Consider the following 26,847-nt stretch of genomic DNA (forward strand, 5'->3'; position numbering starts at 1 on the left):
TCTGTGCATAACCTTTTGGGGCTATCCTCCCAATTCCCTCAGCTCTGATTTGTAGCATTTCTCTCCACTCCAAAACATAATTTCAGTACAGTGGTACCTCGAGTTACATACACTTCAGGTTACATACTCTTCAGGTTACAGACTCCGCTAACCCAGAAATAGTACCTCGGGTTAAGAACTTTGCTTCAGGATGAGAACAGAAATCGTGCTCCGGCGGCGTGGCAGCAGCAGGAGGCCCCATTAGCTAAAGTGGTGCTTCAGGTTAAGAACAGTTTCAGGTTAAGAACGGACCTCCGGAATGAAGTAAGTTCTTAACACGAGGTACCACTGTATGTACAGGCAAAGCACTATCAAAGCTTTTCAGGGCAAATGTGTCTTTAATTAGAAACTTCCTCTGTATTGATTCTGCTCTTGTCATTGCTTCTTTCAGAAGTGTTCCAAAGGTTAATTGAACCACAGATTTGCATCAAAGCATTACCATATCAGCAATTTTATCTCCAGTCCCTTTTGTAATTATTCCTGACGAGCAGGACTGGGGCTGCGTTGGCTGGTCCTGCCCCCACTTTCCAATTTCCAGAGGTGAGAAGTAGACATTACCGAATTGCCCCAGAATTCTTCCGTTTCTTTTACTTGCAAAAAAAGGGGCAGGGAGCTTATGTTACTGGTTTGCTTCCATTAACTATTTTAAATTGCGAAAAAGTGCTGTTTTGCAACAGAAAATAATTCTGTGGAAACCAGTAACTGAAGCTCCTTCCCACAGAGAACTAACACTTTAAGAGCCTTTTAGAGGCAACTGACTCATGCCACATTTCCCTTGAACAAGAAGCAATAAAAGGGGCAGAAGCAACAAGGAGGAAGTTTTCAACTAAAGTTGCAGGAGACCTTAGTTCTGAATAAATGTCGTAGAAGGGTCTTGGTCACAGGTACTGCAGAAAAGTGATGTTTCCACAGCACTGAAGGGTTATCATATAAAAGCAGCTTTTTTAAAAATGCATTGTTAGGCCTGTGTTAAAAATAGAGAGCAAAACTCTAATGCATGTCCCTTTTTTCCATAGCAGAAAGGCCAGATGTATCTGTTCTGCTCTGCAATGTACCATATTTTTCGCTCTATAGGACGCACTCCTCCCCCCCCCCAAATTAAGGGAAAATGTTTATGCATCCTATGGAGTGAATGCAGGCTCCTTGGCTTCAGCGAAAGCAACGCGAAGCCTCCAAAGCGCAGAGGGAGTGCTCCCTCCGTGTTCTGGAGGCTATGCATTGTTTTCGCTGAAGCCTGGAGAGCGAGAGGGGCCGGTGCGCACCGACCCCTCTTGCTCTCCAGGCTTCAAGGGGATAGCCGCCTGAAGCCTTTGGAGTGCAGCGGGAACTTGCGCTGCGCTCTGAAGGCTTCGGGTTCCTTTTTTCTGAAGCCAGGGGAGCAAGACTCTCCTGGCTTCAGCAGAAAGGGAGACCTGCGCAGCGCCCCTTCAGCGAAGCGGGAGGAGAAATGGAAGGGGCTCCGTTTCTCCTGCCGCTTCGCTGAAGGGGCGCTGAGCAGAGAGGGGGAGAATTTTTTTCTTGTTCTCCCCCTCTAAAACAAGGTGTGTCCTATGGTCAGGTGCGTCCTATAGAGTGAAAAATACGGTAGCTGCTCTAACTCTCAGCTTCCTGCAACATCCTTAATTCCATTTATGAATCACTTCCTATGTGGTATCTCTGATTTCACAATGCCATAAGGACATAGTGAAAATATTTGCATTTGTAGAAAACAATTGCGTATAATTTCTGCTGTCCCTTTTATGACAACTGTCCACCTTGGTGTATTTGCTGTGCACGCACTTTTGCTGTGTGTCCATGTTGCAGAGAGCAGACAGAGGCAAGGAAGGAAGCCTTTGTCTCAGAATATTTCAGGACTTGTCGCTTGACTCCCCCCTCTCTTATCAGCCTCTTGGAGTTGCTTTCAGCACTTGGGCGGGTGCTAGCCGTGGCAGCACAGTCCTGTTGGAATTTGCTTGATGTGTTTCCATTTTAGGAGATGTGAAATAATCTCTTGCCTTTGACAAGGAAGAGACCCTCTTAGCTAATAATGGGAACAGGGCCTGGCATGCCTGTTGAAGCCCTGGTGTGGGAGCTAATTCAATCAATGGTTCCTCTTCATCCTGGAGAAGAGTGACTAGTGGGGTGCCACAGGGTTCTGTCTTGGGCCCGGTCTTATTCAACATCTTTATCAACGACTTGGATGATGGACTCAAGGGCATCCTGATCAAACTTGCAGATGACACCAAACTGGGAGGGGTGGCTAACACCCCAGAGGACAGGATCACACTTCAAAACGACCTTGACAGATTAGAGAACTAGGCCAAAACAAACAAGATGAATTTTAACAGGGAGAAATGTAAAGTCTTGCACTTGGGCAAAAAAAATGAGAGGCACAAATACAAGATGGGTGACACCTGGCTTGAGAGCAGTACATGTGAAAAGGATCTAGGAGTCTTGGTTGACCACAAACTTGACATGAGCCAACAGTGTGACGCGGCAGCTAAAAAAGCCAATGCAATTCTGGGCTGCATCAATAGGAGTATAGCATCTAGATCAAGGGAAGTAATAGTGCCGCTGTATTCTGCTCTGGTCAGACCTCACCTGGAGTACTGTGTCCAGTTCTGGGCACCACTGTTCAAGAAGGACACTGACAAACTGGAACGTGTCCAGAGGAGGGCTACCAAAATGGTCAAAGGCCTGGAAACGATGCCTTCTGAGGAACGGCTAAGGGAGCTGGGCATGTTTAGCCTGGAGAAGAGGAGGTTAAGGGGTGATATGATAGCCATGTTCAAATATATAAAAGGATGTCACATAGAGGAGGGAGAAAGGTTGTTTTCTGCTGCTCCAGAGAAGCGGACACGGAGCAATGGATCCAAACTACAAGAAAGAAGATTCCACCTAAACATTAGGAAGAACTTCCTGACAGTAAGAGCTGTTTGACAGTGGAATTTGCTGCCAAGGAGTGTGGTGGAGTCTCCTTCTTTGGAGGTCTTTAAGCAGAGGCTTGACAACCATATGTCAGGAGTGCTCTGATGGTGTTTCCTGCTTGGCAGGGGGTTGGACTCGATGGCCCTTGTGGTCTCTTCCAACTCTATGATTCTATGATTCTAATTCCACATTCTGGGGTTTTTAAAATTAAAAAAAATAAATGGCCATGGGTCAAATTACAGGCATAAGCAAACTCGGTCCTCTAGATGTTTTGGGACTACAACTCCCATCACCCCTAGCTAACAGGACCAGTGGTTAGGGATGATGGGAATTATAGTCCCAAAACATCTGGAGGGCCAAGTGTGCCTATGCCTGTGTCAAAACATACATGATGTGGGGAACCCATGCTCCTTGTGCATTTATTTAAATATATGAAGCAACTTTGACCCTGCACTTCAGACCAAAGGGCTCCCAGAGAGGCTTGCGTACATGACACAAAAGGAAAAACGGAAGGGCAGGGAAGAGGAAAGCTAAAATGTATCACCTCTGTACAACCCCAACTTTTCAGACAGTTTCAGACAGTAGACCTTTCTTTCTTTTCATGCATCCTTCTCTCAGCCCCTCAGGACTCTTTAGTCTTTAGTCACCCATTCAACCCTCATGAATTGCCCCTCATGTACTAGATGTTTAGATAGAAACTTCATTATCCTTTGGATTTCACACTGCTCTGAATTTTGTGAAATGGACCTTAGTTTGAAACATTTAAAAAAGGATCCTAATGCGTTAAAAAAACTATATTTTAGAATAAATATAGGTTTTTTTTAAAAGGCATTGATATAAAATACCTTTATAAATATGCATTTTGTGATAAAATACATATTCAGCCACAAATTTTCCTATGAATAAAATTGTCCAAGGAGCAGAAACTGACTGCTCTGTCATCACCTATTTTGGATACTGTGGCTATGTTTGTTTATTTATTTAAGACACATATACAGTGGTACCTCGGGTTACATACGCTTCAGGTTACATACGCTTCAGGTTACAGACTCCGCTAACCCAGAAATATTATCTCGGGTTAAGAACTTTGCTTCAGGATGAGAACAGAAATTGTGCTCCAGCAGCGCAGCAGCAGCGGGAGGCCCCATTAGTTAAAGTGGTGCTTCAGGTTAAGAACAATTTCAGGTTAAGAACGGACCTCTGGAACAAATTAAGTACTTAAGGACAAGACTACACAAAGCAGTGCTAAATACATCACGGCATCATAATACAGAGCTCATTTTATAGCTCCCTTTGCCCCATCCCTCCCCACTGAAGAGCAGTGCCAGAATGGAGAGGCTCACAAGTGTGCGCAACGTCATTTCTGCCCCACAGATCCCCTGAGGCTCATCTTCCAGCCTCTTGTCTTGAGATTGAGCATTGCCTCCACTGCCAAGCAATGTAAGCTCTCTTCTGTTCCCATTGTGACCAGGAAGTAGGGTTGGGGGGGGGGGTCTGTTTGCAAGTGAAGCTGCCTGAGTTTGCAGAGCAGCGTTGCCAAGTGGTGTCTCTCCTCCCTCCCTAACACACACACACAAGCACAAATGTCATTTTGTGGTGGGGAAGATCCATATCCCTCTAGTACACCCCCCCATTTCCCAGAGATGTTGACCTTTTTAAGTGGGGGGGGGCCCTAAAGTTGTTGACCTTTTTAAGAAAAGTTTCCCCAGAGATGTTGACCTTTTTTAGGGAGATGACACAGCACACTTACACATTATCTCTGCTTGAGAAAAGAAAACAGGAAGCATAAACTTTTTTTAGTTGCTCATTAGTTAACAACACACCTGTATACACACTTATATAGTCTCAGATGCAAAATCTGACAAGTCACCCCTGCTCTTAAATTGTCCAAACAAAATGGTATTGCTTAACCTGGCACCAAAATGAGAAAGAAATGCTGAACTTAGATATACCTCAGTCAGTCAAGCATGAGACTCTTAATCTTAGGGCTGTGGGTTCAAGCCCTATCTTGGGCAAAAGATTCCTGCATTGCAGGGGGTTGGACTAGATGACCCTGGTGGTTCCCTTCCAACTCTGTGAATGGTTCTGTTATTCTGTTGTATATGAAGGGCTGCTCACAGGGAAGATGGAGCAAATTTGTTTTGTGAGAGATGCTTGTGCTGTGATTCCTGCGCTGGAGGGGGTTAGAATCATAGAATCATAGAATCATAGAGTTGGAAGAGACCACAAGGGCCATCGAGTCCAACCCCCTGCCAAGCAGGAAACACCATCAGAGCACTCCTGACATATGGTTGTCAAGCCTCTGCTTAAAGACCTCCAAAGAAGGAGACTCCACCACACTCCTTGGCAGCAAATTCCACTGTCAAACAGCTCTTACTGTCAGGAAGTTCTTCCTAATGTTTAGGTGGAATCTTCTTTCTTGTAGTTTGGAACCATTGCTCCATGTCCGCTTCTCTGGAGCAGCAGAAAACAACCTTTCTCCCTCCTCTATGTGACATCCTTTTATATATTTGAACATGGCTATCATATCACCCCTTAACCTCCTCTTCTCCAGGCTAAACATGCCCAGCTCCCTTAGCCGTTCCTCATAAGGCATCGTTTCCAGGCCTTTGACCATTTTGGTTGCCCTCCTCTGGACACGTTCCAGTTTGTCAGTAACTGTGGTGCCCAGAACTGGACACAGTACTCCAGGTGAGGTCTGACCAGAGCAGAATACAGTGGCACTATTACTTCCCTTGATCTAGATGCTATACTCCTATTGATGCAGCCCAGAATTGCATTGGCTTTTTTAGCTGCCGCGTCACACTGTTGGCTCATGTCAAGTTTGTGGTCAACCAAGACTCCTAGAATACTCCAACAAACAAACAAACAAACAAACAAACAAACAAACAAACAAACAAACAAACAAACGGGCTTCTCTGTGGCAGTCTCTGGAAAGGGTTCCAGGGGCGGCCATCCCTGTAGCCCAAGCCCCATTCACCAGGCGAGACCCGGTGAGCCGAAGGAGCACTCCACAGTGGCCACGGGGCTGCCCAGGGACAGCTTGAGTATGTGACTGCACACCTGAGGGATCATGGCAGGAACTGATGTGGTTTGAAGTCCTTGGCCAAAGGTATTAAATGGCATTGGAATGAAGCAAATCAGTGGAACTAGTGATTTTATATGAACTTCCAAAGTTTTGAGGCTTTTTCCTAAAGTCGACAGGTTTCGGAAATACAGTGGTACCTCAGGTTAAGAACTTAATTTATTCTGGAGGTATGTTCTTAACCTGAAGCACCACTTTAGCTAATGAGGCCTCCTGGTGCCGCTGTGCCACTGCTGCACGATTTCTGTTCTCATCCTGAAGCAAAGTTCTTAACTCGAGGTAATATTTCTGGGTTAGCTGAATCTGTAACCTTAAGCGTATGTAACCTGAAGCGTCTGTAATCCGAGGTACCACTGTACTCTGACATTGACTTGCTACATTTCATTTAGGTTATGATAGAGGTCTCCTGCCAACCTAGCAATTCGAAAGCACATCAAAGTGCAAGTAGATAAATAGGTACCACTCCAGCGGGAAGGTAAATGGCGTTTCTGTGCGCTCTGTGCGCTGCTCTGGTTTGCCAGAAGCAGATGAACGCCGCAAACCCAGAGTCGGCCACGACTGGACCTACTGGTCAGGGGTCCTTTTACCTTTACGCTAGAGTTAACAAGATAATGAGGTTTTGGTAGATTCAGTCCATTATTCTCGCAGGGGGAGATCAATCAGGTGCTAAATGAGGAAACACAGCACGGGATGAGGGATGACCCTGGTGCTGCAGAGCAGAACAGGGTCCTAGTAGCTCGGAAGGGCGTTGGAGACGTGCAGGCACCAAGCCCCTGCTCCGCCTCGCTTACCTCCCTGCTCTCCCCTCCCCGGACTCTCCGCCTGGCGCCCTCCAATACTTGGTGCCCTGGCTCACTGCACCACTACTCCCAATGGTAAAGACGTCCCTGATAGTATCCTCTGGGAACCCCAAGCTGGACATCCATGCTGGCGCATTTGCAAAGCTAAGCAACGTCCGGTGAGGTTTGAGATTGGAGACGGTGACCACTTGTTGAGATTCCTGCATTGGGTTCCCTTCCAGCTCTGCAATTCTATGATTCTAGGAAGGCCAAAGTTCTCCAGCAACTAGCATTCAGCGGCCAAGGTGCATCTGAACATGGAGGGACCATACAGCTATCATGTTCCAATAGCCATTGATGGGAAAGCTGCTATTCCTTCCGTCTGTCTTTTTAAACCCCCTTTCTGTTTTTATTCCTCCTCCCCTCCAGCCTCACAGATTACTTGGCTCTGCTTTGATGACTGTATTTTTGACACATATCCATAAGTCTGCACCCCCCACCCCCCACCCCAATTCCTTTCTGCCCTTGCTCAGCCAGGCTGGACAGATATAGCTCTTTTAATCTCTTCCAGACGTCAGTCCTTCCAGCCACCCGATCTCGACGCTCCTGTTCAGTCGGTCGGTGTGGCTTGGATGTTGCCCATCCTCTGGGCAGCTATTCCTGGTGCCGTTGCACCAGCCTTCAAAGTTGACAGATGGACCCTCGCAGGTCATTTCGCTTGCCGAATTGCAGCCTTGGATTTCCTATGGAGATTTGGCAATACTCTGGCCCCAGGTTTTTTGTTTATTTGTTTAAATAAAAAAAGGTATTGATTCGACAACCAGTAATTAATCCTGAGCCAGAGTTAGATAATTTATTCCCAGTGCAATTGGAGGCTTTGGGGATATTCAAAGGAGGTGAGGTTTCAGGATCACACTAAAATGATTTTTATTACATTTTCTGTTTTACAATTCCAGATAAACATTTTGCATACTTAAGATATTGATGACTGCTCTTCTTCCCTTTCTATGGTTCATTTTACATATCTTATATCCCTGTATATTTTACACAAACTAAACAATTTAGTATTCCATTATTACATCCATCAAAATTTATTTACACGAATTTATCTTAATGCTGCCAGTGTTTTCAGCTGTGCACAATTATTTCCCATATATTCAATAAACATTTTCCAATCTTCTTGTTTGCTAGTTGTGCATAGGCTGTCAACTTTAGTTGCCAATCTTCTTTGGCTAGGTTTCAGGATCTCATTAAAGCAGCCCGCACCAACTCAGCACCTTCTGTATATAGATATTTTGGACTACAAGCCCCATCATCCCCAGCTGGCATAGCCAGTGGTCAGGCATGATGGGAACTGTAGTTCAAAACTGATGGAGGGCACCAGGTTGGTGAAGATGGCTTTGAAGGAACTGTGATTGCAGTGGAACCGCTCTGAGGATTGAGAGATGTTGGGAGGGATGGGGTTAGTAGTGGATGTTGTGACGGGGAGAAAGCACTCACCTGACCACACAGCTGAGTCTCTGCTGCTGACTGGGAAGGAGGCTTGGAGGGCCGAGGCAGTGAGGAGATCAGTGCAGTGCGAACGCACCAGCAGAGCCCATCTGCTGCGCCCGCCTGTGCTTTTACACCACATCCGTGCTGCCTCCACCCAGCCACTTGTCTTTCTGGTAAGCAGCTGTCTGGAAGTCAGGTGAGCTGCCACATCAAACCATCCAAAACTTGTTAGCCACCTGCTCCTTGAACAACAACAAAAAGTTGTTCTTTGTGTTTCTTTTTAAGTCTCTGGGCCTTTACTTGCAATGGTTCATCTTCAAATTTCACTTTGCAAGCTCCAGGTGTATTGTACGGGAACCCTTTCCAGATTAATGTGTGACTTGGAGCAAGATTTGAACCCTGGAAGCGGCTCTCTCTTTCTTTCTCTTCAAATTGACCCCTGAGACGCCACAGACCCCAACATACACACCTAGAGCACAGCTCCCTTTCCTTCGACCACACAGACAGTTCCTGGTGGAAGGGAAGCTGTTGCGTGGCTATTCCCTCCCCCCCACAGGTAGAATGAATAAAGACACCAGACACATGTATTTAGGTTAATGGGCGAAAATGGCCACAACTTTATTGATATTGATTACAGGTAAGAGAGGTATTGGCTTTAGGCATTGGCCCCTAACCGACTATCCGGTCTAACCGGGAAGGGTTAAACACCAACAGGGGGAGCTGCCCGAGATGCATATCCCTAGGCGCTCCCCGAGGGGTTACCGCTCGGGGGCGCGCTTTAGGCCCTAGCCTAAAGGTTTCGGACGAGGCGTCGCCCCTCGGAGTCCTTTAACGAACTACCCTTCAAGCAATGGGGGAGGTGATGGCGCTCCTCCCCCCCGATCTAATTTGCATAACAATACCCCGGCCAATGCCTACCGCCACCCGAGCCGCATTAAGCCGCTCACCGCCAATACCCTCAGACCTGTAACCAATCCCTAATTCCCTGAAAAATATCCGACAACCAGATATCATTACCAGCATCAGATAGATGCACGCCATCCCAGCGGTAGAGCGTATCCCTGTTATATTGAATTTCAGGGTGCTTGATGACCCGTCCGCCCAAAGCGGCCACCCTACGCGCAACAGTACGCTCTACTATCCTCCTGGCTTTATCCACCGCCGCGGGTTTCTCAGCATCCCGCCAAAATCGCCTTTCCAGTAAGGATGACCAGATTATTGTAATGTTTGCATGGGATGCTCTCAACAACTCCAAGTCATTGATGATGTTCCACATTAAGTCCACCCCTTTCCTGTAAGCCAGGTCGTTCTCGCCCAGTTGTATGACCAAGGCGTCGGGCGAGCCCTCATCTGCAATTCTTCTGGATATGGCTGGGAAGAATTCTTCCCAACGCATACCACGCCTGGTAATCCATGGCACTTTGACATTGTTAGGTAGTAGGAGGTCAGCATCCCCTCGTCTGAGCGCTGCGCGACGTTTTGCCCAATGCACGATACTGTGGCCGATAATCCACAGTCGCACCATAACTGCACCTGGAAGGATAGAATAAGAGAGCCGGATCAGTAGGAATGCACGCGGTGAATGCGAGAGGGAATCCCAGCTTCCCGCGAGGCTGACACCAGCCCCGCGGGAGTGTGGGAGGGAATGAGAGCCCGCAACCCCACCCCCTCCTGACGCTCGGTAGTGGCACTCTGATGGCTTTATGGGTAACAGTGCCATCAATAGACATCGCAGCTCGCAACCGAAGCAAAAAACACAGGTTCAGCGAAGTCCAAGATCTCTGGAGAGTTGAGGGCAATCATAATCACTATCTCAGCTGGGGATTTGTATATTTAGGGCTGTCTACCAGGTGGTTGATTAATCATCGTTTGCCTTGGAGCTTTGTGGTCCAGGGCAAAACACTGATCCGGATTTGATGCCAGTGATGGATTCTGACACTAAACTCCCACTAGTGGAGTTGATACATGTGTGATTCATTCACATACTGACTCCGAGACAGCAGTGGAAAACCTGCACCCATCACTATTAGCCACATTTCTGGGGCTGCTGGGAGTTGGAGTCCTAGGATATATGGAGGACCACCGGTTCCTGACTCCTGCCCTAAGAGCTTGTTTGTATTCCAAGCAAGGGTCCTTTGCAGAATGGAGACGTCCATCTCAGGACCAGCTCCAGCTTTGAGCGGGCCCTGGTAGCCCCCAGCCTTTGCCAGTAGCATCCTTTAGGCTCACCTGGCAGCATCGCTACAAGCTGGGTGGGTGTAGCCACCCTTTTGATTCCCAACAGTACCTTGGAGTGCTGCTACTTCTGCGGCATTGTGGGAAATATAATAATAATAATAATAATAATAATAATAATAATAATAATAATAATTTATTTGTACCATGCCCACTCTGGGCGGCTTCCAACAAAGATTAAAAATACATTAAAATGTCACACATTAAAAGCTTCCCTGAACAGGGCTGCCTTCAGATTTCTTCTAAATGTCAGGTAGTTGTTTTTCTCTTTGACATCTGATGGGAGGGCATTCCACAGGGCGGGCGCCACTACCAAGAAGGCCCTCTGCCTGGTTCCCTGTAGCTTTGCTTCTTGCAGTGAGGGAAGCGCCAGAAGGCCCTCAGAGCTGGACCTCAGTGTCCGGGCAGAATGATGGAGGTGCAGACGCTCCTTCAGGTATACTGGGGCCCATAATAATAATAATAATAATAATAATTGTGACCCATTCACCCAGTGCTGCTCAGAATGCTGGACCAGATGGGGGGATGGGGTGGATGAGCCCACCTAGGTCCTGGCATCCTGGTATCCTAGCAGCTACTTGAAGGTGTTAATATGACCCCTGGACTATAGTGATGTTTTCTCTCTAAGCCAAGGAAGCCAATGTGGCAGCGTCTCAATGTTGCTGGGCTCCAACTCCCATCAGCGCCAGAAAGCGTGGTCAGTGGTCAAAGATGATGGGAATTGTAGTCCAGCAACACCCAGGCTGCGCCTGCTTTAAGCTCACACAAGGAGACTAATTATCTTTTCAAAGTTCATTTCCTGGTTTGGAATTTTTTTGATAATGTGAGGGTAATTGGGCAGAGCTACAGAGCATAAAACCCCTTCTGCATAGGCTGCTGTGGTGCTGCTTGTTTGTTTTTAAGTGGTTTTAGTAAGGGAACTGGAAATGTGCAGCCAATTGAATTGTTTCTCAACAAAACCAAAACTAGTTGAAAAAGAAACATAGCAAGTTTCATCGTACCCAGGTCATGGTTCTAGGTAGCTCAAAAAGGCCTAAGCCATCATGAAATCCTGTTCATCCTCTAAGTGCTCTCTTCTCTGTAGGGAAGAACTCTGTGAAACACTTTGCAAGAAAGAGGAAATCCTTGACCTTTTGCTGTTTTGGGTTTGGAACACAAATTAATGCATCAAGTAATGAGCTTTTTTCCCGAACACAAGCTTTGCCTGAGCTGTGATTAGTGTCAAGGGTTTGGATGGAATTTTGAGTCACAGTTGAAAAACAGAAGTGCTTTTTTTTTTTAAAATAAAGCAGAGCTAAAAAGAGTGCCGACCTTCCAAGCTGTGCAAGAACTCCCAGGGAAAAGATGAGCTTTCCCTTCAAAGTGTTCTCTGAAAATAATCAAATATACCAAGCTAGTATTGAGTTGAGATGAGGGGGGAATGTGCCCATTGCTGCTAATAAACTCTGTGCTCTTTCTTCCTAGGCTCCGCAAACCTTAAAGCCAGCCTTTCCCACTGCCCGCAACCTGCAAACTCCAGATGTGGGTCTTGGAGAAGAAACAAGCCAGGATGCCCGCCATTTTGCAATAAGGGAAGGTGCCCCAAGAGAGCCAGAGACCAAACAGCCTGAGGAGCAAGATGATCCTAGCCAAGAGGCCCAAGAGCCAAGCATGATGGTGCTAAGCCAGGATGGCAGCCAGCACTTCTCAGTGACTTCCCAGAATCCCCCAGTTCTCTCCCTTGGCACCACACAGCCCATTGGGAAGGAACAGCAGGTGTTGAGAGAAGATGTGAAAAGGCGTTCCCCGCGTTTTGGAAGTGACAGAACCCAAGCCAAACCAGCTCCGAGTCATGAGACTAAGGATCTGGCTGCTCCTGGGTCATTGGTTGAGGAATCCAGTCTTGAGCCTAGACCTACAGTCATCTTGGAGCGATATGCCCCTCAAATTGACACGGTGAGCAAAGAAAAGCAAGAAGAAGCTTTTGAGGTCCAGGGAGACAAGAGGTCTAGGCTAAACAGGGATTTGGGGCTTGAGGGCGAGAGGCCTCCCGCAGTGTCAGCAAGGCCATTATTGGTCCCAGAAGTTGCTGTAGAAGCCCGGGTTTCCCATCAAAGCATTTCAGAGGAACCTCATCCGGTTCTTACAGCAGCAATGCCTCTGGCATTCCAAGAATCTGCTCCACTTTCTCTGGATGAAGAAGGTTCAGCTGAGAAGCAGCAGCCCGTGGCCCATTTGCTGAGGGATGTGAAGAGAGAAATAGAAACCTGGCAGCCATCAAAGGTGGCAGCCTCAGAATCGGAGCAACGGCAGGTTGGCAACACGGAGGTCCGCGTCCAGAAAGAGCCCCCAACTCCACTGAGGAGTGAGGAAAATGAGAAGGAGTCGTTTGGCCTGGGCAGGAAGATGGACATCAGAACTAAGGAAAGGGAGAGAACAGTCTCTGAGGCACCTGCAATACAGGACTCAGGCCAAACAGAGACCGCGATGGAGGAGGATCAAACCGCAGATAAGGCACAGAACACAAACCTAGTGTCTTCCCTGAAAAATTACTTGCTTCTGCTCTTAAAGATGACCACGGAGGCCGACAAAAGCAAGGGCAGCAAGAAGCAAGATGTCAAGGCTGCGGAAGAAAGGACCCCGCCGACTGCTATTCCCAAGCACATGCCGGATGTGGGCATAGCTGGCTTGACTCCCAGGACATCGAGGAAGATCTTTGAGCGGGTAGAAACCAACCAGCTCTTCCAAAGCGCAGAGAATCTGCAGTTGACTCCCAAGACTTCCCGGAGGATCACAGGGATGATCAACCAAGAGCTGCTTGCTTGCAAAGAGAGCTTGGTGGCTGAACCAGAGGCCGCCCCATTGCCCTGCGTGCCCTCGATTGTGGTGGGGAGCGTCTCCAGCGAGCCAGCAGGGCCCCCAGATACGTCTCCGGAGGTTTCCGGCGAGGCACTGTCGGCACTGCCGAGCGCCACGCCTCAGGAACTGGCCTCCGGGGCACGTCGCAAAATATACCTCACCAAAGCAAAACAGGCCGACGAGATGGAAGGGGCGGCCCCAGATGGGCAGCCACGGTCGAAAAGGGGCAGCCCCACTGTGTCCCCACAGCAGGGCCGCAAGAACGCAGCACTTTTGCAAAGCCCCGCCCCGGCTTCTCCTCCCGTGGAGAAGCGCTCTCCTACCACGGCCAGGAAGATGGCAACCTTAGAAGTGCCCAAGATCTATGAAGAAATAGCAGAAGAAAACAAGAATGTGGAAGGCAGCAGCTCCCTGCAAGCTCTAGAGAAGTTGGAAGACACCACGGCCGAAGTGCAAGCGGGCGAATCCCGGAAAGCAAACGACCCTTTTAAAGGTCAGGAGGGGTGTTGCTTTTCAGCCTTCCTGGGAGGGCATCTAGCCCCACCCTGAGAAAAGTTTCTTCTTGCAGGTTGAGAGGGAAAGTCACGTATAGGGGAAGAAGAGTTCCCAGATGATATCCACACACACCCCGAGCTAGTAATTACCGTATTTTTTGCTCTATAACATGCACCAGACCACAAGACGCACCTAGTTTTTGGAGGAGGAAAACAAGAAAAAAAAAAATTCTGAATCTCAGAAGCCAGAACAGCAAAAGGGATCGCTGTGCAGTGAAAGCAGCAATCCCTCTTGCTGTTCTGGCTTCTGGGATAGCTGCACAGCCTGCATTTGCTCCATAAGAGGCACACACATTTCCCCTTACTTTTTAGGAGGGAAAAAGTGAGTCTTATAGGGCAAAAAATACGGTAATTCGTTTTGAGGTTTATTTTCCTCCAAGGAGCTCTAGGAGGTGTAAATGACCCCCCCTCCATTTTATCCTCACAACAGCCCTGTGAGGTAGTTTGTTATTATTTTTAGTAAGTGCTTTTATTGAAAGTTTTTGACATAAAATATAAATCAAACTAATCTAAATAACAAAAATAATAAGAAGCCAAGAAAGGAGAAGAAAGGGGGGAAAGAAAAAGAGAGAAAGAAAGGAAATAGTAGTAGTAATAGTAATAATAATAATAATAATAGTAGTAGTAGTAGTAATAATAGTAAATTTATACTCCACCCATTTGGCTGGGTTTCCCCAGCCACTCTGGGAGACTCCCAACAGAATAGTAAAACCACGATAAAATATCAAACATTAAAAACTTCCCTAAACAGGGATGCTTTCAGATGTCTTCTAAAAGTCAGTTAGTTGTTTATTTCCTTGACATCTGATGGGAGGGCGTTCCACAGGGCGGGTGCCACTACCGAGAAGGCCCTCTGCCTGGTTCCCTGTAACCTCACCTCTCGCAGTGAGGGAACCGCCAGAAGGCCCTCGGTGCTGAACCTCAGTGTCCGGGCTGAACAATAACTATAGAGGTCCTTTTATCACATTTATATAATATATGTCATATTTATCCACACGCAGAAAAGTAGACCCACCTGGGAGCCTACTTCTTCACCCAGTCTCCCACCCTGAGAGAACCTTCGCCCTTTCCTGCAGGGACCACCTTCTTGCCTGAGTCCTTGCCTTGTGAGGTACTTCAGACTGATGGCCACTGCTTTAAAGAAACAACAAAATGAACTGATCTCCTTAGCAGGTTTTGAATAAACAAACACAAATTTATTATTGGTAACAGATAGACAGATTAATTAAGGATTATTACAATTGTATAACATGCAGAGAATAACTTGTGCTCAAAAACCAGAGAGAGGAGCTGAGGGAAGTCCGGGAGGGTGGGATTTTCTTAGGGAGGGAGGAGGGAAATTTATGGGGGGGGGGGGAATGAGTATGATATGTTTTTTGACAAACTGTTATGTTGAAATGTTTAATAAAAACTTAATAAAAAAAAGACAGGTGGCCACTGGTCACTCGAGTTTCATGGCTTAGTGGAGAGGTGAACCACCACACCCCTCTGGCCAAGAGGAAGGGTTGGCACCAAGGATCAACATGGTTGGGCATCCGCTGGAGGCCTGTACCACCCCTCCCCAGCAGGGGGGTCCCTGGGAAGAGCTCTCTCTGGCCCTGCTTCTTCCTAAACATTAGGAAGAACTTCCTGACAGTAAGAGCTGTTTGACAGTGGAATTTGCTGCCAAGGAGTGTGGTGGAGTCTCCTTCTTTGGAGGTCTTTAAGCAGAGGCTTGACAACCATATGTCAGGAGTGCTCTGATGGTGTTTCCTGCTTGGCAGGGGGTTGGACTCGATGGCCCTTGTGGTCTCTTCCAACTCTATGATTCTATGATTCCTCTTCGCCACGGCAACCTGCCCAAAACCTTTGCTCTGGCTCACACAAGGGAGCTGGTGGCAAGGAGCACTAAGAGCAGTTGCTGCCCCTGGCTGCTTGTTCCTTGGCTGCCTGGCAAGGGATAGGAGCAGGGGGTGGCAAAGATGGCAGACGGCAGCTGGTGAGAATGGCAGGAAGGAGAGAGACTCGCTGAAGGTTGGAAGAGGTCTTGCCCAAGGACACCCCCAACAATGCTTTCAGTTAGAAGAACCAACACTTTCTCCCTGCCCCCTCAGGCTTCCACAGTCGTAGCCAGGAGGGGGTGGGCATTGGAGTCCCCTGAGGTGCAGGATATGGTCCCTGGCAGAGGTACTGTTGTAGAAAGAGTGAGGATGAGGGAAGGAGAAATGTGGCCTTGCGCCATTTGCACTTTCTGAAACAATGCAGGGCCCGAAAAGCAGCTACCCTTCCAAATTTATGCTAGTTTTCTTGTTGCCTGGTGCAGAACAGCAAACAACAATCTCCCCTCCCAGTTTAGGACTGATGTTGGAACCCATCGCAGGGGCAGGCCCATCTCCAACCCCTGCAACTGCCACCACGCACATTTTCATTCATTCATTCATTCATTCATTCATTCATGATTTTCAGTTTTATGTGTTTCAATAATTTTGCAATCATTTTAACATTTCAAAACTCAACTTCCTTCCCCCTCTTTCTGCAGTTCCTTAAATTTCTCTTTAAAAATTTCTGCATATCCAAATTAACTTAATTTGCTCATTTATTCTTCTACCAGGACGCACATTTTCCAGTCAACTGGAAATGTATTTTTAATGTATTTTTAATCTGTTGCAAGCCGCCCAGAGTGGCTGGGGAAACCTAGCCAGATGGGTGGGGTATAAGTAATAAACTTCTTCTTCTTCTTCTTCTTCTTCTTCTTCTTCTTCTTCTTCTTCTTCTTCTTCCTGATAAATCAGCCACTGTCTCTTTGCAGCTCCCCAGGTGATTCGCAAAATCCGAGCTGAGCAGTTCTCTGATGCCTCTGGAAATCTGAAGCTCTGGTGCCAGTTCTTCAACATTTTGGGTGACTCAAAGCTGACCTGGTATAAGGATGAGGTTCCTGTGACAGATGCCAAAAGGAGGTGAGGGGTACTGATTCGGGTGGCGGAGAAATTCAATTCAGTTTGCGTTTAAAGGCGGGGCTGCCAAATCCACACTTTTCTGAAGTGCCACACGTGCCACAACACAGCTGTCTTTCAAGATTTGCAGGTCACTGAATTTTGCAATGCAGCCCAAACTTAAGCCAAGTAATGTGCACCGAAATGCACGCAGAAGGGTGAATTGGGCATAAAAACGCATAGATGAATGAAAATAACACACAGAAATGCATTTTATTAGAGAAAATGGCTGTGCACAAATATAGCTGCCAAAATTACATACAAATGTGAATATATATTTTTTCCAGACATCTTTATTGAAATTTGAAAAAGTACATAATTATATGTGCACTAAACATGATGAGACATAAATAGAGAGAGAGAGAGAAAAAGAGAAGCAGCAGCCGTGCAGAAGGGAAAATAAAGGAGGGAGGGGGAAAAACCCCAAACTGTACAGTCGTACCTTGGAAGTCAAACGGAATCCGTTCCAGAAGTCCGTCCGACTTCCAAAATGTTTGGAAACCAAGGTGCGGCTTCCGATTGGTTACAGGAAGCTCCTCCAGCCAATCAGAAGCCAGGTCTGACATTCGGGTTCCAAAGAATGTTCACAAACCAGAACACTCACTTCTGGGTTTGCGGCGTTCGGGAGCCAAAACATTCGACTCCCAAGGCACGACTGTATACTTTACAAAGTTGTTCTTGTTCTTCATCAGATCTTAACCTATTACAGTATTTGTAAGAATGGATTCCAAATATCACTGGATTTGTCCATAGCAAGTCTGCGTTTATATGCAAGTTGTTCATATGTTGCGAGTTTGTACAAGTCTTCAAACCAGACGTAGAAGGGAACTGCATTTTAATTTTTCCAATTCATCAGTATCGGTCTTTTTAAGAAATTCACAGCACAATGTTGATGTATTCTTGAGGGCTTTTTAAAAAAAATGCAAACTAATGCTGAGAATTAAACTTAAAATTTGGAAAAAATGAAAAGCTGAGAGAAACTGAAATTGATGCGGGTGACGCTGTGGGTTAAACCACAGAGCCTAGGGCTTGCTGATCAGAAGGTCGGCAGTTCGAATCCCTGCGACGGGGTGAGCTCCCATTGCTCAGTCCCAGCTCCTGCCAACCTAGCAGTTCAAAAGCATGTCAAAGTGCAAGTAGGTAAATAGGTACCGCTCTGGTGGGAAGGTAAACGGCGTTTCCGTGCGCTGCTCTGGTTTGCCAGAAGCGGCTTAGTCATGCTGGCCACATGACCCGGAAGCTGTACACCGGCTCCCTTGGCCAGTAAAGCGAGATGAGTGCCACAACCCCAGAGTCGTCTGCGACTGGACCTAACGGTCAGGGGTCCCTTTACCTTTACCTTTTACTGTTTGTTGAATCTGACTTCCACACTCAGGGCAACAGCACAGTCCTCTCCGGCCCCCGCCCCATTCCCACATTCACCTGCTCCCTGAGATGGCTGCCTCATTCCGGCTAATAGGAGGACCAGCCCTGTTGGCTGGGGTCCCTCCTCAATATATATATTGGGGTGTAATCCTTAATTGGGAGCACCGCCTTTTCTAGGAGATGCGTTCTCTCTCTCTGTGATTATTAAAGTTTCTAACTGGTAAGACATGCCTTTCTTTGATCTTTTTATCTGCTGCCACGGGGGCGGGCGCCAAGGATGCCTGTTCCCCAAAGCCTGACAAGGATCTTGCCAAGATCTGCAGCAGTCCCCCTTCCCTCTTTCTGTCTCGTGACCACTTGAAGGCCACAGGCACCCATTTTCCTTGCAGCGTGCCCTGCTCTCATCTCTTGGTGGGCTCTCTTCCAGCTCTGGAGACGAAGGGCAAGCGGCCCTGGCCATTGTGCAGGTCTCCCTCAAGGACTGCGGGGTCTACCAGTGCACCATCCAGAATGAGTACGGCACCGACTCCACAGACTTCCTCCTGAGCGCGGAAGGTGAGTCTGTCCCTTGCTGCCAGGCCTGGCTGCTCCTCGGAGGCAGTGCTCCCTTGCAAGATGTGCGCAGCAGAGGAGAACACCCGGGGCTGTGGACAGGGTGCTTGAGCTACAGGCGCTTGGCTTCATCCCATTGCACATCACGGCATTGGTCCTCTGGGCCGCTTTTTGCTGATGCACCTGCTTGGAAGCACAAAGGCTTCTCATGGGGAGCTTGCTGCGCATGCACACAGTGCAATGCGCAGCATGGTGTGCATGTTAAGTGCATGCGCATGCATGTGCAAAAAGTGCTCTATAGGGACGCAGGTGGCACTGTGGGCTAAACCACAGAGCCTAGGACTTGGTGATCAGAAGGTCGGCACTTCAAATCCCCACGACGGGGTGAGCTCCCGTTGCTCGGTCCCTGCTCCTGCCTACCTAGAAGTTTGAAAGCATGTCAAAGTGCAAGTAGATAAATAGGTACCACTCCAGCGGGAAGGTAAACAGTGTTTCCATGCACTGCTCTGGTTCGCCATAAGCGGCTTAGTCATGCTGGCCACATGACCCGGAAGCTGTACGCCAGCTCCCTCGGCCAGTAAAGCAAGATGAGTGTCGCAACCCCAGAGTCGTCTGCGACTGGACCTAATGGTCAGGGGTCCCTTTACCTTAGGACCTATAAAGCCTTAACAGCTTAGGCTATCTGTACAGCTGCATTTTCTCATACGAACCGGCCCAAGCTCTGAGATCTTCAGGGGACACCTTGCTTTTAGTCCACACCTGGTGGGGACACAGGAGAGGGCCTTCTCGGTGGCTGCTCCCAAACTTTGGAACTCCCTTGCTAGGGAGACTAGACAGGCTCCCTCCTTGTTGTCCTTCCACCAAGCAGGTGAAGACTGTTTTGTTCTGGCAGGTATTTGGGAGCCAGCTGCTTTTAAGGAAACGGCTTTTAGCAGTGCTGAGCTGTTTCTACTAGACTGGTTTGCTAGATCTTCTAGATTTGATTTCATATCATTTTAATTATAGGATTCTATAATTAGAATTGTATTGATTCTGTTACATTGTTTTGATTCTATTCTATTCCTGGATAAAACACAGAAAGCTAAGAACATGCAAACCTTGATAGATAAAAAGTAATTAAACCATTATCTGGGTTGTTTTTTTTAGCTTTCTTTTTTCTTTTCTTTCTTTACTATTTATTAGAGCTGCCATTTATACTTGTTTCTTTTTTACAATTTTCTTTTTTCTTTTGACAAAGTAATAATAAGAAATAAATAAGAATAAAAGTGTGCACCCCACCCCTGAGACCATTCCATTGTAGGTATCCAACTTCCCAAAATTTCAACACTTCTTGTGATGGCTTGACCCCTTTCCATTTTAACAGTATAAGTTCTACAAACACCCTCCATATCTCCTCAAAATCATTTCTCCTGCATATTCCCCGCCTTACATTAATGGCACATCTTATCATTATTATTTTTAGCTTTCTGTGTTTTATCCCTGTTTGTTTTAATTTTTGTGAGTCACCTTGAGTCCTGGTTCGGGGATGGGGGGAAGGTGGGATATAAACAAATGAAGCAATAGTAAGAATAATGAGTGCGTCCTAATCTGCCACACAGCCAGGAGCCTCGAAAAAGATGCAGACAAATTGTTATCATGCATGAATATAGGAAAGCCGTTCAGCATACAAAATCTCAGGGAGCAAAGCAGTGTCACCTGCAGCTGCGAGAGACACATGTGCTTTTGAGGATGGCAGCAGGTAATATGTTTGGGGAAATAGGGCAAAGAGAAGCTAGACTTACGCAGACCTTCCAGCAAGAAAAGGGAGCTGGACCACGATTAAAATTTGGATTAAAAGGGCTGAAAGATTCCTCCTCCCTTTTTTCAGCTGTCCTTTAATACACCCAGTGTCTCCCCCAAAAAATCCTGGGAACTGTTGTTTGTTAAGGGTGTGAGGAATGGTAGATCTGTGAGCAGTGAACTACAGTTCCCAGGATCCTTTAGGAAAAAGGTGTGCTTTCAGTGTATGGTGTGAATGTATGTGGGTCTCCATAACTGTGATAAATGTGTATTTTTCTATCTTTCTTCCCAGTGCTATCGGGATTTATCTCCAAGGAAGAAATAGAAGGTAAATTGTGCCCCGCAGATGGCATGGCAAGTCTTGTGCCCCTCCAGGTAACAGGACCCCCGCCCCAGCTGTGTTGCCGCCGTCGCATGCAAAGTTTAGCATTAAAGGAGTAGGAGAGATCAGTGAGATGGTCTCCTCTTTGGGGCGAAAGGCAGAGAGAGGGTGCTGTTTTGAGGTGAGCCTCTCAGCTTCCTTATTTCTCCAAGTGACACATCTTCAGTCATCCTGCCTGGTCCTCGCAAGATCTCCATCCCCATGGACCCCACAGCCACAATACCCAGACATACCTTGCTGGGTCTTCCCCACCTCTTCTCTCCATGTTGTTCGGTGATCTTGATGGAGGACATCCTTCTCATCCACTCACCTGGCTGGGCTTGGGTCCCTTGGGCCTTTTGCCTCTCCTTGTCCCTTGTCTTGTTGCCTTGTTGTCCCTTGGCTTCCTATTATCACCCAACAGCTGCATCTGAGCATCAAGGGACAAGTTCACTGGTTGGTGTGCCAAGGAGAGAGTCCCTCCCACCTGTTGCTGAAGAACAAGTCACGCCCCCTAGATCATTCAGTGGACCTTTCCCCCCATCCCTGTCTCCACCACGAGAACCGAGTGCTGTCAGGTTGGGCATCATCTCCTTCCCCCACTCTTTGAGCCCCACACCTTCTCCCTCTCTTGCAGTTGGCGAGGAGATTGAGATGACGCCCATGGTGTTTGCCAAAGGCCTGGCTGACTCTGGCTTCTGGGGGGACAAGCTCTTTGGCCGGATCATGATGGAGGACCTGGAGGTGGGCCAAGGTTATCTGCGCAAGGCATGTCGTGCCCGTGCCATCTACGGCCTCGAGCCGGTGTTTGAGTCTGGGCACACAGGCATCATCAAGGTCCGCAACCTCATCGCTTTTGGTGGGCGCAGCGAGAACACGCTGGTGGAGAGGAACTATGACATCACCATCCAGGTGGGTAGAGGGAGACTCGGTGCTCTGTTGCTTGCCAAATGGCCTTGGCTGGCTCAGAGTTGGAGCCCTTGCTTAGCATGCAGAAGGTCCCAGGTTCAATCCTGGCCAAGGTATCCTCCTGGAATGGCTCTGGGGGTTGAGGGCGCTGCTTTGCAGTCACCCCACTTTTTCCTGCAGGGTTGTTACCAGGTATAAAGCATTGGGGGTGCATCTGCATAGCTTCATGGCTTCTGGGTTCGCCGAAGCTTTCATTCTGCTCCCATTGTGTCAGGCTTCAGGGAATCGCCTTCCTCTCCCGTGGCCGTAGATAAAGCAGAACAAAGGAAAACGAGTCTTCTCACCAGTTAGAAACTTTAATAATCACAGCAAGAGAATGAAGAACACATCTCCGAGTAATGGCGGTGCTCCCAATTAAGGGTACCACCCCCTTCTACATCACTTCTACATCTCGCAATCTGAGTTTGTCCCCTCTCTGCTTGCTGTTCTGCCACTTTCTGAGCTCTTCTCGACTTTGGGGAGGGCGGTGGAGGAAGGCTGTCTAGAGACTATGAATCTGTTACCCCTCTCCCTTCCACTGTTTCTTCTCCTAGCTGTTCCCTATCCAGTATTTCCCAGCTTCTGCCTTCTGAACTATGTCCCTCTGCAAACCACTGTTCCAAATCTATATTGTCCCCCTGCTCCTGAGAAGATTCGGGATCTGGAGCAGGAGCAGGGGGAAGCTCCCACCATTGCTCCTCAGCGCAGCCCTCCTCAGCACGGTCCCTGACACATTGTTGCTTAATACCTACATGCAACTGCTACGGGGAGTCACCCAGAGACGATTGTCACCAGTGTGCAGATGCCACCCAGATCTGTCTCTCCATCCCATCTGAATCAGGAGAGGCTGTGCAAGTGTTTAGACCACTGCCTGTTTTTGGTCGCTTTGCTTAAGCATCCTCTCTGCCTGCCGATCTGGCCTACCCATTTTATGTCCACAAGTGTATCACCCCTCCGTTCTGCAAAGTCCAAAAGTCTCATGGAGGGTTGTTTGTTTGCTTTCCGTAGGAATGCAAGATCCAGAATTCGAGTCGGGAATACTGCAAGATCTTTGCTGCCGAGGCCAAAGCCATCCCTGCCTTTGGTCCGGTGCCTGAGTAAGTTGTATCTCTGCAGCCCAGTCAGCAAGTCCCACTGAAAAGGGTTCATAGAACCATAGAATTGTGGAGTTGGAAGCGACCACCAGCACCATCTAGTATAACCCCTTGCAATACAGGAATCCTTTGGCCAATGTGGGGCTCAAACCCATGACCCTGAGATTAAGAGTCTCATGTTCTACCAATTATGCTATCTCGGAGTTTTTGAATCCAACCCTGCAATCCTGATACCCTGATAGGAACAATGGGCAGGTAGGCGGAAAGGAGCCAGTCTCTCTCTGGAGCAGGAGCGAGGACCTGTGGCCCCCCAGAAATTAGTGGACCACAACTCCCATCAGCCCCAGACAGCACGGTCAGGAATGATGGCTGCCTCCTCTCCTTCTGCACCCAATTGGCAGTGCTGCCAAGGACCAGGGGCAATGCCAGTAGAGGTTGTGGCTCCTTGCTCACGTGTCAGGTGTCTAGGCGGCAGCAGCAGCAGCAGCTGACACCAGGACCAGGAGGCTCTGGAGGTCACAGTGGCTCCTTTGCTGGGAATTAGTGGGCGTCCTGGCAGAGTTGCCCCCCTGATGCCAGCTCTGTCCAGGTGTGGGAGCGCTTGACCTGGTTGCAATGCTCTGAGTAGCTGCACCAACCAAAGTGGGAATCTGCTTTTGACAGAATCATCCCTCTTTACCTGATCTACCGCCCGGCGAACAATATTCCCTATGCCACCATGGAGGAGGACCTGCCCGGCCAGTTCGAGTGCTACTGTGGGCGAAGAAATGGCGGCCTGGCTCCAGCCAGCCTCTCCGAGGTTGGGCAAAAGTGTTGCGCCTTCCAGCACTGGCTGTACCAGTGGACAAATGGCAACATCCTGGTGACAGACTTGGAAGGTGAGGCTCACGTCCCTGTCCCCTCACTCTCTGGGAATGGCTTCGGGGCAGTGGGGGCGGAGGGTGATGCCCTGTTAATTGTCAAGGGGTGTGGAGTCCAGTTCTGGGTGCCATATTTTTAGGAGTGTATCCAGAGGGGGCAGGTATTCATTGGGTTGCCCACTTCTACACCATCTCCATCTCTGCAGTGTTACACCCTGCTGTGACCTACAGATATATGCAACCTTCCAAATGTTAGTGGCACCAGAGATTTGCATCAGGGCATTACAGTATGAGCAGTTCAGCCTTCCATCTACAGCGCGTCGGGGGTGGTCTGGATGGTCTTGCCCGTCCGCCCCTCCACCCCCAATTTCTGTGCATTGGGTCCAAGGTGATAAGAGGCTTGATGTGCATGCAGCAGTTCATGCATAGGAACTCTGCTTGTGAACAGGAACCCTTACAGTAGTCAATCTGCAAGGGGCTGTCAGGATGCTGTCAGCAGCTCCCAGCTGGTTGCCCAGGAAAGTATAAAGACGGGAAAGTTTATCGCCCTCCTTTTTTATTTCAATCTTTACAGAGAGAGGCTATAGAACCCATCCTCTTGGATAACGGTGTTGTCCCGAGTGAATCTCCACCCCTGTCTCTCCCACTTCCTCATTCATCTCCTCTAAATGTGCAGCTACGTGCCCTCTGTCTTTGAGCTCTTTGCTCTCCTACTTTTAAGGCTCGCCGGGTTCTGGGAGATGGAGGGTCTGGAATGCTTTCTAATGGCAATGTGTCAGCCAGTTGCTGCTCTGTTTCTGCCTGTTCCTCCTCCTCTCCCATTATTTCCCAACTTTCCCCCCTCATCTGCCTCTGAGCTGCGACCTTCCTCAAACCCCTGTTGTAAATCTGTACTGTCTTCCTCTTCTTCTTCCTTGGAAGAGTCAGGGTGGGGAGGCGGTCGCAACCATTCCTCCTCCTCCCAGTCCCTTACAGGGGCACAAGAAGGACCAGCAGATGCAGTCAGTCCCATTCCCTGCTCAACATTGTTGTTCTGTATGTCAGTTGAACTATGAGTAGGCTTAGGGTTGAGTTTAGGGTTAGGGCTAGGGTTGGGTTAGGGTTTACATCTTCTAGGCCCCCAGTAAGCGCTGCAGCAGAATTGATTTGGGTTGGGCTAGGACAGGTTTTCTTAACCTTGGCACTCCAGATGTTTTGAGACTACAATCCCCATCATCTGACCACTGGGCCTGCTAGCTAGGGATCATGGGAGTTGTAGGCCAGAAACATCTGGAGGGCTGAGGTTGAGGAAGCCTGGGCTAGGAGCATGGAGTCCAGACTTGCCAGGTCCCATTAGCTCCGCAAAAGGTAGGGGCTGCTTACCTCTTTGCTGATCTGCTCCGTGACCTTGAGGTTGGGTGTCTCTTACAGGAGTTGAGTGGAAGGTCACCAATGTCAAGATTGCTACCAAAACAAAGGGGTAAGTGACCACCTAGCAACGCAGCATGTCGGGGGCATCTGTCTCGACCCTGATGCCGCAGGGCAGAGGGCCAAACCGGGACACCTGAGCCCTGTTGCCAAAGGCCCATCTAGTCATCATCTTGCTCCCAACCAGATGCCTCGGGAAATTCTGCAAGCGGGGCATGAGTTCTTGCAGGCCTTCGAGATTGGAACAGGGGTGTTCAGGGAAAAGGGGGCTTCACTCTTTCCCTTGTGCCACAACCCTAATGAAAACGAAGCTGTCATTGGCACCAATGGCTGCTTCGCACCCCTGACCAAATTGACAGGCCTATGCCCGCTATGGGGCTCCCAGAGCGTCCTATGGCACTACCCTGAACAGCTATGGCTTCCATCTCCATCTTTGGAGTCTGTAGACTGCTGTAGACCAGGGGTGGGGGGAGCTGCGGCAACTCTGGGGGCTGCTGGACTCCCCAACTCTCATTAGCCCCAGTCAGCATGGCCAATGGCTAGGGACAATGAGGGCTGTGGTCCAACAACATCTGGAAAGCCACAGCTGGCCCACCACCACTGCAGAAGGTTTGGGCGTGGTTGGAACCTAGAATGCAGTGGACCTAGAATTGAGACCAGATAAAGCTTTTGGTCACAATTGCTCAGCAAAGGAGAGGGACAACCCGGCTTCCTGGTGGCTTGCTATATGATCCAGGCTTGGGGGGCTCAGGGGGAAGAACTGATTTATGCACTTAGGTGCACAGAGATTCAAAAGGGAATATCCTTAACAGAAGCACCGCAGTCCCTACATACAATTTAAGAAAACAATTCTTAGTTCACAAGCTCATCTTTTAAGTCGGCAAAATATAGAGACTAAAGGTGATATTCAGTGTTAGTCATACTTAGAGCAGACTAACTGAACTTAGGTGACTTAAGTCCATTTATTCCAGTGGGTCTACTCTGAGTATGACAGGCTAACGTTTGATATTGCCCATTATCATTGTAACTGTCCCTGAGTAGTACACGGCAATAATACATCTGATAATAAAATACTTGACGTGTTTCATCCGATACAGGTCTTTTCAGTAGTAAAACGGAGATCTATATCCATTTACAAAACAATATGAAAATCTGTGGTATGGAAATACATACTCTTTACGGCATCAGCAGAACTGAAAATGCATATAGATTTTTTTTTAAGCAACTTTCAACCTCTAAAAGAACAACTCCACATGTAAATAGCATACCTTAACTAATATACTTCTGTTCACAATGTTTTGCAAACAGTAAGCATCAAGAGCATTACTGTCATATACGTGGACCATTATTGGGCATTTTCATTTAATGTGCATATTTGGTTCATATTATATATGAATTTGTGAATTAAGAATCGTTTCCTTAATCGGGAGGCAAGTTCCCTGATACTTAGAACATCTTATGGCACCTGCTAAAGGTCTCAATAAATATCCCCTCAACAATCCACACAGTACACGAGAGTGTTTGCTCTTCCTGCTCAGTTTCTTGTGAGGCATTTTGTGTTATGCCACGTAACCCATG

At 48.1% G+C, this 26,847-nt stretch overlaps 1 protein-coding gene across 2 annotated transcripts in view; it reads left to right on the plus strand.

The window, feature by feature from the left end:
* ALPK3 (alpha kinase 3) overlaps window positions 1-26,847 on the plus strand; it is a 73,630-nt gene that overhangs the window by 45,628 nt on the left and 1,155 nt on the right. For both annotated transcript variants that reach the window (XM_083712408.1, XM_083712409.1), the window contains 8 exons: window positions 12,004-13,870; window positions 16,720-16,867; window positions 18,696-18,823; window positions 20,892-20,927; window positions 21,598-21,872; window positions 22,917-23,005; window positions 23,666-23,880; window positions 25,273-25,321. In XM_083712408.1, the coding sequence (XP_083568534.1) occupies window positions 12,004-13,870; window positions 16,720-16,867; window positions 18,696-18,823; window positions 20,892-20,927; window positions 21,598-21,872; window positions 22,917-23,005; window positions 23,666-23,880; window positions 25,273-25,321 (2,807 nt within the window). The remainder of the gene's footprint in view (window positions 1-12,003; window positions 13,871-16,719; window positions 16,868-18,695; window positions 18,824-20,891; window positions 20,928-21,597; window positions 21,873-22,916; window positions 23,006-23,665; window positions 23,881-25,272; window positions 25,322-26,847) is intronic.

This window comes from Podarcis gaigeae, assembly GCF_964106915.1.
Source record: "Podarcis gaigeae genome assembly, chromosome: 14".
In the NCBI taxonomy this organism is placed as follows: domain Eukaryota; kingdom Metazoa; phylum Chordata; class Lepidosauria; order Squamata; family Lacertidae; genus Podarcis; species Podarcis gaigeae.